This window comes from Mytilus edulis, chromosome 5, assembly GCF_963676685.1.
Source record: "Mytilus edulis chromosome 5, xbMytEdul2.2, whole genome shotgun sequence".
NCBI lineage: Eukaryota > Metazoa > Mollusca > Bivalvia > Mytilida > Mytilidae > Mytilus > Mytilus edulis.
This window is the reverse complement of record NC_092348.1, coordinates 12,166,241-12,181,203: the sequence shown is the minus strand read 5'-3', so window position 1 is coordinate 12,181,203 and position 14,963 is coordinate 12,166,241. Positions and strand designations below refer to the sequence as shown.

Here is a 14,963-nt window from a genome sequence, read left to right as displayed (position 1 = left end):
AGTCGGGCTTCAAAGTTATTGTCAAACTACCTATTCTAGAGGTGATTTAATCAGATATGAATACTTAAAATTCCAAAGATCCTTTAGAGTACGTACAATCTACTTTTTCTACTTTTTACACAAATTTTGAATTTCCCCATTGTAAACTAAAACACAAATTTAAAAAGTTGGTAGTGCTATGTTTCTAAAAAAAAATATTGCTTAAGTTGACACACGTTTCTTGTCTTATGGAGGGATAAATCGTACGTTGTAAAAAATCACTCTGATTCAAACTAAAATATGTCTGAACCTGACACTATCAAGATGCTTAATTTCTTGATTGTTAATAAATTTGATACGTTAATAGAATATGTTTTTCAACAATCAATCGGCATTCCCATTGGAACCAACTGTGCTCCTCTTCTGGCCTACTTCAATCATATGAGGATAAATTCATAAGAAATTGCATGAAAAAAGGAAATAAGTTAGCAGTATCCTTTGATTTCACTTTCCGCTTTATATTTGATATTCTCTCACTAAATAATTAAAAATTTGTTGAACATGTTGAACTCATCCATTCCATTGAACTTGAACAGATACAGCAGCTACCATAAGGTCTGCATCATATCTTGACTTACATGTATGAATTGACGAAACAAAATTTTACGACATAAGTAATGATTCCGCTTCCCAGTTACAAACTTTCTATGTAACCGCGCCTGTATATGGAGTACATATCTCCAAGTTGATACGATATTCCAGGCCTTGCATTGATTCCCTATCATCATTTCCTTGATAGAGTTTGGCTGCTTTCATGGAAGCTATTATACTAAGAGTTCTAAGTGGTGAAGTTGAAGTCATCCCATCATTAATTTTACGGACGCCATCAAGAGTTTGTTAACCGTTATGCAAATCTGTTTTACATATGACGTCGGATATATTCCAATTGTTGTAACTATAATCTAGTACCTTTTCCCCAAACGTGATCTACCTAATCAGAAATATCACCTTGTTTGTACTTACATGAAAAACACGACGGTTCCTCATATAGACCAGGATCTACTTACCCTCCAGAGCACATGAAATAACTCCTAATTTTTTGCGCGGTTCGTGTTGCTCAGTGTTTAGTTTATATCAATTTTGTGTATTGTTGTTTCATTTTGACTAATGGTTTTGAATGTTCCTTTGGTAATTTCGTCTCTCTTTTGTCTCTGAACAGAATTTGGTTGGTAGATGCTGTATGATCTTATTAGCGGGTATGCAACTACTGTGCACTCGGCTGATACCCTGTTACTTATTCGTTCTTTATTAACTTAATGTTACTTTGTACCTTTTAAATGATTTGTCCTCTTTTATTTTTTATTGTTTCTGGTGTTAGTTTTTGGTTCGTAGAGGTGAAACTCTCTCTTTAGCGCTTATGTATCCGTTTCCGAAATCAACTGATACACTGTTACTTAATCGTTCTTTGTTGGCTTTTTATACGTTGCACAATTTGAATATTTTCATTTCTTTTCTTCACATTTCTCATGTGTTTATTCTCCCTTAGTAGAGGTGAAATTATCTCCCTTAGTAGAGGTGAAATTATCTCCCTTAGTAGAGGTGAAATTATCCTTTTAGCATGTATGCACTCGTTTCTGCGCTCGATTGATACCATATCATTTATTCGCTATTTATTTGTTCCTTATTCGTTTTTTAGACTTTGCACCTTTTGAATGGTTTCTATTCTATTTTTTTTATGTTTACTTGTGTTATTTTTGGGTTCCTACAGATTAAAATACCATATAAGCGCGTATTAACTAGTTTCTACGCTCGTTAAATACCCTGTTATATATTCTGTATTTATTTGTTCCTTACTCGATACTTATACATTACACCCTTTTAATGCTTTATTTTCTTGTCTCTGGTGCTAGTTCTTGGTTGGTAGAGATGAAACTACCCATTAAATACGTATGTAGCCGATGTGGCGCTCAACTAATACATTGTTACTTATTTGCTACATAAAGGCAACAGTAGTATACCGCTGTTCAAAACTCGTAAATCTATGGACAAAAAACAAAACAAAATGGCCAAAGTGATATAAGGTCATATTGCCTTTCTGTATAATTTCAAATTGATCAATAGACAATTTTAGAGAGAATTCATCTTCGTTCTTTTTAGCCCTTTTAATTTTTTTTCTTCGAGCGTCACTGGTTAGTTGTTTTGTAGACGAAACTCGCGTCTGGCATATATACAAAAAATTCAATTCAAGTATTTATGATGAGTTTATTTACAACCACTGGGTCAATGCTGGTGGTGCTTTTATTCCACTTTTATCACCAGCCCAGTAGTAAGCACTTCTGTGCTGACATGAATTATCATTGATATGGTCATAATTATAAATTTACTGTTTACAAAACTTTGAATTTTTGAAATACTGAGGCTTTACTACCTCCGGAATAGATAACCTTTAATAGCTGTATTTGGTAAAACGTTTAGGAATTTGTGGTCTTCGATGCTCTTCATCTTCGTACATTTTTGGCCTTTTTATTTTTTTTTTATACAAGCGTCCCTAATAAGTCTTTTGTAGACTAAACGTGAGTCTGGCCTTAATTAAAATTTCCATCCTGGTACCTACCTGATAAGTTTATTGTTATCATTCTTGTCAGCACAGACTACAGAGTTAATGCTACCCTCAGATATTCCACCAGCATAGGTACCGACACAGTGGTGTTAAAAATGAAAACAACACTTTATTTACTAGTGTTTCATGCGTCCGAAGTTATTTTCTGCATTTACCTTCATCATTTACACATAAAGTCGGATATTTGAAATTTAATGTATAAGTACTGAAAGGAAGAATGATACAAAGGTAGGTAGTAGGAAAGTGTCGATTCTGAAATTATATATATATTTTAAATATGTTCAACTGCACATTGACCTATCTAAAAAACATTGCAAGTCAGAATCGACACTTTCCTTCTACGTATTTTTGTACCATTTGAACAATATCTTCGTATGGCCATCTGTTGGTGACCTTCTGCTGTTGTCTGCTCTATGGTCGGGTTGTTGTCTCTTTGGCACATTCCCCATTTCCACTCTCAATTTTAAGATGGATTATGTTACATACAGGGTTACCCGAACCTATGTTAGTAAACACGTATAGGCTTAAGTTGTTCTTGATAATGGTCATGCCTACCTCTACCTTTAGTTCCAAGGACCTCCTGAAGAATCTCTCAGCTTGTCCAGAGATCAATAGAAGAAATAGACATCGTGACATATAGGGTACCAAACTATATCCTGACAAATATGCATGGATCTAGGGTATAAGTGCTATGAACCATATTAAAGGCCATGTGTATCTATACCTCTATGAAAATGTCTACTTTGGAAAAGCCAGGCGGAAATAGTTGAATTGGTCTATGTAAAATATAGAGATTAATACATGGCCTTTTCCATATCGGCCCGGGTATCATCCCGAAACCCCCATATCAGCCCGAGACGTAGTCGAGGGCCGATATGGAAAAGGCCATGTATTAATCGCTTTATCATGTACTTCCGACAATTGTTTTATGTATGGCAAATTAACAAAATAAAAACTAAAACAGTCAAAAACTTTATATAAAAGTTAAATTATGAATCCAACAAATACACTATAATTGCCCAACAATAACATCACAACCTCCATATTTATTATGTTACTATTTCCTATAGAGGCATTTTTAAACATTGAAAATTTGGAAGAGTTTTATGATCATTATTACTCCATGTTTATTGTACTATAAAATTATTCGTAATTGTCAATGGCATTTGTTAGCAAGTACTAAACTATGCCCACAAAAGTTCCCGTAAATTTTGACGTTGTCATAAAAAATATTTGACGTCACAATGGAAAAGTAAACAACCGATACCGGAAATACTGGAAGTAACTTGCACGAGAGGCACTATTATGGCTTTTGTGCACGAGATGCCCCTGATATGGGTTATCAGCCCGGGTGGGAAATTATGACTTGTGTACTTCCGCTCATTACACATATGCAAAAGCTATTATATCAATGCTAAGTATATGATAAACCGAGGTATCCCCCTGCGTATTAGACTTATTATCTCGTTAGTGTCTAGGGTATAGGTGTTATGTGCCATATTTAACGACCATGTTTACCTCAAGCTCTGTTCCACATGAATAATATGTTTATGTGGCTTATTTAAGTTATTAGTTTGGCATGCCGGTAATAGTAAAGTAACATACAAGGGTACCCCAAGTGTATGCTGATGAACTTGTATAGATCTATTGCATATAAGTGTTATGAACCATTTTCAAGAGACATAGGAAGATGCGGTATGAGTGCCGATGAGACAACTCTTCTCCACCCAGGCCACAGTTTGTAAAAGTAAACCATTGAAGACCTTGTTTATATCTACTTCTGGCACAACGGACCTGTTAGCATGGAACACCCGCTTAAAGGGTAATTTCAATTCCAAGACCTAAGACCTTACAGACTAACAGTCGAACGCAGAAACTAGAATATATACCAAGAACACTCTCCAGAGTCAGGAAAAGAAAAAAGGAAATCATTTAAAACGTGGAAAGCATAAAATACATATAAGGAACAAATAAGTAGCGAATACGTAACAAGGTATCAGTCGAACGCAAAAATGGGTACATGCGTGATGGGATAATTACACCTCTACGAACGAAGAACTAACACCAGAAATATTAACAAAAAAGTGTTCCATGTTAAAAAATGCAACGTATAAAAAAATCGAATGAGGAACAAATAAAAAACGAATAAGTAATAGCGTACAATCGAACGCATAGACGGGTGCATACACACTTAACTTACGAGGGTATTCCGCACCACCACCAACCAACAACTAATCCATGAGACAAAATGTAAAAGGTGCAACGTATAAAATGCAAATAAGGAACGAATAAGTATCGCATGTATAAGTGGAGCGCACAAACGGGTACATACGCGCTAAAAAAGTTAGATTCACCACTACGAACCAAAAACTAACACAAAAGGCAAAAAAAAAAAAAAAGAAAAGAAAAGAAACCATTAAACAGATACAATGTATAAATATCGAATAAGGATCAGATACATAGCGAGTAAGAAACAGGATATCATTCGAGAGCAGAAACTTGAATATAATTTCAAAGGAAACAACACCATGATTATTTGAACAAAATATTTTAAAATAAAGATATGTCAAAACGAAGAAAAGATAAATCTAAAGGTGAAATTGTTTCAATATAGTAAAGTAAGGTCAAGTAACGAAAATCGAAAGACGCAACAAAAAACTTTCATCATTAGTATTGACTGTCTAGTGATACAGTAGTTCGACTACATAGATCTACAGGCTTCCGAGGTTTTATTTTTAAACGAAGAATGACAACAAATCTAGAGACGCAACAAAAACTTATTTATGAATTTTGTTTTTGTGTATAAAACAGGCATTCAAAGAAAACGAAAATTGTCTTCAGTCGGACTATCGTACCGACATTCTTTGGTAGATTAAAGCTTAAGAGGTCATGATTTTAGATTTGAACAAGAATGTCGAAGTTTTTTTAAAACAATATTTACCTTACGTTTTTCAACATCAAAGACTAACTATTTAGGGGCTTTGGATTGGTGTGTTTTCTTTCGATAAGAATATTTGCATTCGGAGATGGAATTCGAATTGATTTTTTGATGTCACTAAGTCCGTAATTTATTTGGCCATATGTTACTCTTTGGTGGTACACATTAAATCAAGACGTAAAGATTCACAGAAAGCTACACAAAAACCGAAATCAATCATCATAACAAAACATTAAATGCATTTATATAGAATTCGTGTAAAATATCAGGACATCTTTACTAGCAATCAAGTTCTAAAAACTCTTAAAGATTTTTCTTAACAATAGATGCAATATTGTATCCGTTTTTGTGATGTAAAATGACCATAGGGTCACCCATATTTTCTTTTTATGTTGATGTTGTATATTGGAATAAAACTACCACAAAATATAAATAAGCGTCACGTCAATTCAGTATAGAATATAAAAAAAACTGGCGTTTTCCCATGATCACTAGCTATAAGGTACATGTAATTCGTTGATAAATGCATAGAAACAAAGTCGGCGACCTTTTGATTATCATGTAGCATTCATTTTTATTATATTTAAAAAAAAAAAAGGGAAATGCATAAATTTTTTCAATCTTTAGTTCAAGTTAAACAAGCTGATGTTTTATGCAAAATCTTATATAAATGTGCGAAATGACCCATTTACTGTAACTTGACCTCAAACATTACTTTCATTAGCTATTCATAAGCATGAATGCATTTATACTAACTTTGTCTTATGAATATATGTATATTACTACAAAATCGGAAGAAGAAACGATATGCTATATGACTACTTTAAGCGTTTGTATTCATAGATGATCTTAATTCAATAACATACGATCAATATCACGACTTAAGCTAAATTTATAAAATATACTAAAGTAATAACACATGCACAAAGTTGAATATATTAACCGACTTATAATACTTATATAATCCCCGCATAGTTTAAATTACCACTTGCTTTTTTTAATAGTCTATGCATGTTAATCTAGACACTTTCGACACAAAATACATTTTTTACAAACCTCAGTTCTTCTACCTCTACATGCACTCAATACGAATAATGAAAAAGAACACATTTTCTGGATAAACCTTTTATCGATCATCTCTCAAATAGTGTTACATGTACTATAGATAAAAAAAAAACCCACTATGAAACATTTCAAGAAGAAAAAATCAAGATGCATTTATTAGGATAAATATATATGACAGTAGAATAAGCATACCTTTAGTAACAAAAACAAAATACCTTACAGTGCTAGTTACTATAACTTGCAAGTCAATTTTTCCGTTATAACCGAGTAACCGTTATTTCCATTCATCAATCATCAAAATAAAATTTCAAGTTAATATGTCAGTGTATGTATGGCATGTAGTGACTGTTGTGATGGAAGCATATCAAGATCAATGGTTACATAATGTCACATGTAAACAAAACTTCACGCACGTACATTGCTTATCTCTATCATAGTTTTCATATTATTAGGTCTTTCCACTTTTCGTGGAAAGACCTTTTGTTTTTCTTCTGATTATTATTTTTTTTTCTTCTGCCGTCTGAGATGCCTTTTTGTCTTACAACATGTCGAATAGATTTTTTGGCCAATGATGTTGTACAGTAATGGGGGTTTGAAAACTCATCCTGTGTGACCGAACACTTATTCTTATAGGAGTTATCTCCCCGCGTCCCCTTTTTCTTGTTATCGCTATATCTCTAAAACCAATAAAAGATTTTCACAAACTGTTTTCACCAAATTGTTTGTCTACTCTTAAGAATGATTTGGTTTCATTTGACAGGAGTGATCGGAAGACATCTTATGGGAGTTATTTCCCTTTGAAAATTTAAGATAGGCGATTTGTTGGATAAATTCATACATTCTAAGTCGTAGAGGCATACAGTCTTTTGATATGAAATACTTGGTCCATTTAAAGGAAATTGAGGTCAAGGTCAAAGGTCAAGGTCATGTTATAAATTTTGAATTTTGTTTGTTATCGTTATTCAAAAGAAACTGTGACAGTAAATGATATGATGTGTTTGCCAAATAACTGTTTACAATAAGGCGCAACTTCAACCTATTTAAGTCGAGAGTTTTGGTTAACCCTTATAGGAGTTTTCTCCCCTTATGTATTTGAAATCAGTATTTTTCTACAACCATGCAAGTGATTGACCTGGGGTCTTTTGATTTGAGATCACTGACCTTTGACCTCAAAATTGAGGTCAAGGTCAAAGGTCAATTTGACGTTCTAGATTTAGACCTTTGCTAAAAATTCTTTCTGGTTCATTATAAAACAATTAAGTTTTCTGCATAAACCTATAAATCTTATTTTTTTCATATCAGTTTGATTTACCACAATACATTAACACGGAGTGACATTTTCTAACGTAATTTTTTTAATTTCTTTCTTTTTATCGAGGTGGAAAGATCTTCAATTGTTCTCTGAAGAATGGGTTTTTAATTATCATATCTATTCCTACTATTTCAAGCTCAATTGGCCATGGGTGACATGTTTTGTCTATTCGTCCTTTTCTTTCCTTCATGATAATTTTTGTCGACCTTTTTTATTGTCCGTCTTCGAATTCTTACGAATCGTTCATAAAACCGAATGTTCGGCAATTTAAGTGTACTCTTTTCCACTTTATTCAGTTTTTGTAAGATTAAACTATTTTAGAATCGCGATTAAATCTGTTGGAAAGATTTGATTCGAATCTGATTTTATTCATGATTTAAATTTCCATTCATCGTTCATATCACCGTTAGGTTAGGAACTTTCCGTTTTGAATTTTCCTCGGATTGTGATTTTACTTTTTTCAGTCAATATTTTTCAACATGCTCTGTTTATCTTTATAGGAAAATATTATTATTTGAGATTAGGTGTAAGTTAAGAAATACGACGATATATATTTCGCTTTAACTTTTTAACTTATACACTTATGCAAACTCAATCCTTTTAAATTTCTTTTTAGAGTACTATACATGTATTTAAAGTGAGACTTAAGATACAATAGAGATCAATGAAACTCACAAGTTGAAAACGAACACATAAAAACAAGACAAGAAATGGAAAACGGCAGACAAGACAAAAAGACAAACAACAGTCTAGAAAAGAGGGGCGAAAGATACCAAAGGGACAGTCAAACTCATAAATCTAAAATAAACTGACAACGCCATGGCTAAAAATAGAAAACTATGTTTTCTCAACACCACCCCCACCAGGAACAGTATGTGATTTTGGGTGCGCTGGAAGGGTACGCATAACCTATTGTAAAAGATGGCTTTTAAAGTAGTGAGCACTACCCTTAATTGATAACCAAATTTATCCTCTGAGGTGTATTACGTACATGTAAATGTCTTTCCATTTGTTTGTCTCGAATGTCTCCTATGACGTTTATTCCATAATGATTATGATTTTAAACGGTTGAGATTGATGTTTACTCATTTAATTAAAAAATAACTCATCAAATATAACCCTTCAACAACAGTTCTAGAGAAAGGAAAACAAGAACAATACCACTTTTTGACCTGCATCGCTGCATACTGATTGAGGTAACATAATTATTGAAGTACAACAGATTATTCCCTAAAACAATTTAAGCCATGGAAACCTTGATGAAACAATTGATAAACAGGAAAAGGCTGAATGGTGGACAAAATGGTGGATATTGAAGCGATAAACAAGATTTAACTGAACATTACAAATAGGCCTACCGAAAATAAAATCATTCTCTTTGAAAAGACAAGAACACTACAAATTTTCTTGCAAAAGCTTTTTTGACGACTATTGCAGGTGAATATATTAAAAAAAAATTGAAACATTAATTTTTTTAGAACGAAGGACATTTTTAACAATACTATTTACAAACAGTATAAATATGTGATTTAGTTCTATATTTTCAAAAAGAAATTCTTTCTTTCGTAATATCTGATTTTGTATTGTGTAGCTACCCTTTTAAAGTGAAAACGAATGATTGTTAAGCTGTATATTTTTCAAATGATAGATTAATAAATTGAAGGTGATAAAAAACAGCAATCCAACAAAAATTAAAATTTCTGTTACCATGCTACGATAAAATGAAATATTTAAAACATAGTTGAAAAGGGCAAACTCACCTCAAATGAACTGGCACATCCAATGTTATGAAACACAGGTATGATGAAGTGAACTATGAATGGAAATCCGAGGAATCCAGAAAATATTCCTACCCAGTAGATGGCACCATTATAAAACACTTCCGTTGGAATTCCAAGCACCGATACGGAAGACAAAAAGCTTGCCATTACTGACAGTGTGACGGGTAGGAGAGGCATTTTTCTCCCTCCTAGTAAAAACTCATTCGTATTTTGGCGATTTCTATCTCGCCATGCATAAAAGATACCAATACCCGCTGAAATTAAGAGAATTACAGTGAAAATAATGTAATCCAGGGCATGGAATGTTGCTTTCACCATCTTTTCCATCTTTTATTGTTAGATATATCCTCTTCTAAGAACGAATTTCACTAGTTGTTTCTACTTCCTAATTTTATAAATATATATTCACATTGACCGGATTTACGCAAATTATGTGTATTATCTATAATTCATCAATAAATAACAATATTTTATTTTGTTTCAATTGGTAGGCCGAAATGTTAATTAAATATGAATTAAGTCGATTTCTATCCTCCAAAAGCTACAGTTAGTCATTGCATATGGTTTATTCCACTGTAGATAATTATACAGAAGCATGTCAAGTACTTGATCTAATTATATCAATATGTTTTTGTCAGTGTTTGAAACTCCAATTAAATAAAAATGTTGGCTACTAAACATCTGTCAGAAGTATGATTTGCTATAGTGTTTTCTTTTTTTCTTCCGGAATTCTGAGTCTCTACAAATGTACTTTCGTTCAAATAAATAAGTCAAATTGTTTACATTGCGCTGAGATACCTTAACTTGAACATGGATAATAGATAATCGTAGATTCCAGGTGATAAAACTTAAAATAAATACAAGCTTTTTTCATTTGTTAAACGATCTGTTTATGCTATACAACCTCTGCTACACCTGTATGCCGGACCAGTTTGTTTCATGCAGAAAAGTAGAATTTCTATCATTATCCCAGTTACCCTGTTTAAACCAACACATTTTCATAATATTATATGTATAGTCATGAATTATCATGAAATATTTTCCCCTGGACATTTAGCAAACGATCTATTCATCTATTAATTTTTTTCAACATGGTCGGCTTTTTTTTTTTTTTTTTTATAGGAAAAGATTATTTTTTTAAATTAGATGTAAGTTTAGAAATTAGACGATAAATATTTTGCCAACCCTTTTTATCTCATACACTTATGCAAACCCAATCCTTTTAAATTTCTGTTTAGAGTACTATACATGTAATTAAAGTGAGACTGAAGATACAAAAGAGATCAATGAAACTCACAAGTTGAAAACAAACACAAAAAAAAAAACAGACAAAAAATGGAAAACAACACAAAAAGTCAAACAACAGTCTAGAAATCTATGTTTTCTCAACACATCCCCCACCTGACACAGTATGTGATTTTGGGTGCTCTGGTAGGGTACGCATAACCTATTGTAAAAGATGGCTTTTATGGTAGTGAGCACTACCCTTAATTGATAACCAAATTTATCCTCTGAGGTGTATTACGTACATGTAAATGTCTTTCCATTTGTTTGTCTCGAATGTCTCCTATGACGTTTATTCCATAATGATTATGATTTTAAACGGTTGAGATTGATGTTTACTCATTTAATTAAAAAATAACTCATCAAATATAACCCTTCAACAACAGTTCTAGAGAAAGGAAAACAAGAACAATACCACTTTTTGACCTGCATCGCTGCATACTGATTGAGGTAACATAATTATTGAAGTACAACAGATTATTCCATAAAATAATTTAAGCCATGGGAACCTTGAAACAGGAAGAGGCTGAATGGTAGACAAAATGGTGGATATTGACATTATAAACACAATATAACTGAACATTACAAATAGACTTACCAAAAATAAATTCATTCCCTTTCATAGAAGACAAAAAAACTTCAAAAGTTTTCTTCCGAAAGATTTTTTAGAAAACTATTGCAGGTGCATATTTGAGAGTTAAAAAGTTCGATTGAAATGATGTTCATATGTATGTATGTGACATATTCACCATTTCCATCGTTGTTCATAAACTCCAATGTTGTTCATAAGTATGCATGTAATACATTCCCCATGTCCATTCTCGATTTTAAGGACTGTTAACGTTCTCTATCATTGAGACAAATATCATATATTAGGCTACCGATCAATTGATTATTGTTTAAGACGATATCCAATTATGGGATAGTCGACAACCTTATTGCATTCATAAATTCACATTGATGATGCTAAACAGCATTGGGTAAACAGGACATTTCCGTGAATAGTACTCTCCAAATAAACTGTAAATGTTTTAGAAAGCGATAAAATATAATAAACTGCATGATATGTGGTCTTAGCCTCAACACACGTTCTATGAATAATCGTTCTCAAGATTGTTTAAACAATAGTTTATTCAATAAATCATATCATGTTATATGATTTAGGTCATTATAAACAATAGGGACGAGAAACAAGCAGCATTGCTTATTCTAATCTGTCTCCCAAAAAAATTCTAACATACAACATAATGAATACTTGGAGCATGAGCTGTCAATTTGAATATATAGTTAGAATGGCAAATACAAAGCAGGAGGATTAAATTGGTGTTTAAGGGGGGAAAATGGAAAAATAGTCCTAAATAATTAATGAAATGATTTCACGAAATGTAAGGAAAACTTATCAAAGTAAAGCTGCATATCATGGCGTGAACCTTTTACTTTTTCATATATATTATATTTCTGTACAAATACAAAAGAGTACTTTTTTCAAGTTTGTCTCAGTCAAAAAGGGACATCTTGAACATACAGTGAGATAGAAATTTTGCTCGGCGTAGAAGGTTTCCCTGTGAATTTAAGATGAAGAAGAGCAATAAAACCGCTTTTTCTTTGTTTTTTTTAATTTATTGTTCGTGTAGTGATAATTTGACAGACACATTAATATGTTATATTCATTCATTTCCGTTGATGAACTAATGCTCATTCTATATATATACATAATTTTGCAACGACAAATGTAAATTGGTTGTAGCCACGATTTTTCTTTCAAGAACATACTGAATTTATGGCTGTTTTGTCCGTTCTGTCTTGTGTTATGTTTGTTATGATCATTTTGTTTGAAGCCACCACCAATATCTATAAATAATAGGTCCCACAATTATTTTCTCCTGAAAAAACATGCAGCAGTTGCCGTTTAACATACATATAGTTAGTCAACTTAAGTATTGACTAAATTGTTGGATACATCTCTAAGCATGATATATTAAGGTAATTATCAAAAAAGCCAAACGCCTTTCTAGTATATCATTATTTTTTTGTATCATGTACATTCACCCTACAAGCTTGTTTCAAACGCAATTGAAAATGAATGTTTCATATTAATATCGCCACTTTTTTAAGATAATTCTATAAAACAATTGATTAAATGTAATATTAGATATAAAAAAGTTAATATGTAACACTTGCACAAATGTAAATAGGTGCAACTATATATCAGTTTTCAAAATGAGTCCTCAATGACAGCCTCGTTGGCATAGTTTATCCAAGGTCTCTCAGCCATATGGGACAGTTCTGGGCGACAGCATCAATTAACGTTGCATTATATGATATCATTTGCCAGAATCAATTGGACATAACTTAATGGTTTATAATGGGAAAATGGCATTTTTATCAATAAGTACCATCATATTATATGATTAGTTTGTTGTTTTATGACAAAAATTGGGTTGATATTGAATGACAGATTGAGCATAAATTTCTGAAATCAAGCGCTTTTTCACTGCTAATGCAGATTATTACAATATTGCTTAACCCGTAACACGGTATGACTATGATAATTGTTATTTTCGAATTTCGGAAATTCTGTGTAAGTAAACGTTAAATTCAGTCCCTTTACTCTTTATAGATTGTTACCCAGTTGAACTTGACAGTTGTATAGGAAGTAAATTCTACATTTTATTGCAGTAAAACAATTCTGAGTCATAAACATATATCTTGGGTGCTTCAAATCACCATTATCTGTTTATTTGGTGTTTCCATAGAATATTTTGGAAACTTGTGGTTAAATGGTGACTTGTACGCAGGAAAATAGGGGTGAACATTTGATTGGTTAACTTTTCAGTGATGGGTATTTTTCTTATGTTATGTTAATTGGTTTTTTTAGTACTGGACAGGAAAAAACTTTAATCATGAGATGTGATTCTTTATTTTAAACAAAAACAAATTCTGCACAATTATTAGTAAAAGTGCAAATTTAACAAAGACTTATAGGGGAAATCAATTTTGGGATTACATCTTTTTATAAGTTGTATTTCAAAGATGAAAACAATACAAGAATTATCAAAGGTATCAGGATTGTAGTTATCAAAGGTACCAGGATTACAATTTACTACGCTAGACGCGCGTTTCGTCAACATAAGACTCATCACTGACGCTCATATCAAAATAGTTATAAAAAGTAAAAAAGGTACAAAGTTGAAGAGCATTGAGGATCCAAAACTCCAAAAAGTTGTGCCAAATACGGCTAAGGTAATCTATGCCTGGGATAAGAAAATCCTTAGTTTGTCGAAAAATTCAAATTTGTCTACACAAAACACGTTTAACGTTGTCATTCTGTACGTGGCTTATGTTCTGTAGCTTGGTCTATACGAGTTTTGATGTCCCCTTAGTATCTGGTGCCTGTTTTGTTTTTAATTTGCAGAATTCTGTTCTTTAAGTGCAAGACATTATTTGTTATCTTGTTCACGTACATACCTTTGTTAGTTCGATACAAATAGCAACTTTATTAGTGCAACGTTTATAAACCCATTACTTCTCTACTGAGAAAAATGAAAGATATACAACACATTTTGAAATTCAAGTAATGATTAGTTAATTGCATACGCATAGATTACATGAGAAAAATAAGTGCAAAAAAGTTCTTCAACACAATATTTTAAAAATACCGTGTGATAACACATTTGTGCCTCTGCGGCTAAGGAAGAATCACACACACTACCACACATACAAAACATAAGAACAAAAGGCACAATACATATTTTTAACAGCTTGTGTATAGCAGACTGTTTGCATAAAACTAATAATAGACCAATAACGCGAATAAAAAATGTTAGAGGGATATTACTTTTTGTGTAGGTTGTAGGGGTTGATAACTTTTTAAATACACAAAAATAAAAAAGAAGATGTGGTATGATTGCCAATGAGACAACTGTCCACAAGAGACCAACATCACACAGACATTAACAACTATAGGTCACACCACTGTCTTCA

At 32.3% G+C, this 14,963-nt stretch overlaps 1 protein-coding gene across 2 annotated transcripts in view; it reads right to left on the bottom strand.

Annotated features, from left to right (window-relative positions):
* LOC139522963 (sodium-coupled monocarboxylate transporter 1-like) overlaps positions 1-10,270 on the bottom strand; it is a 56,212-nt gene extending 45,942 nt beyond the window's left edge. Inside the window, exon 1 of one of the 2 annotated variants that reach the window (XM_071316650.1) lies at positions 9,675-10,270. In XM_071316650.1, the coding sequence (XP_071172751.1) occupies positions 9,675-10,022 (348 nt within the window). In that variant the 5' untranslated portion in view covers positions 10,023-10,270. The remainder of the gene's footprint in view (positions 1-9,674) is intronic. The other variant, XM_071316648.1, reaches the window with a different exon arrangement.
* Positions 10,271-14,963: the final 4,693 nt, after the last annotated feature.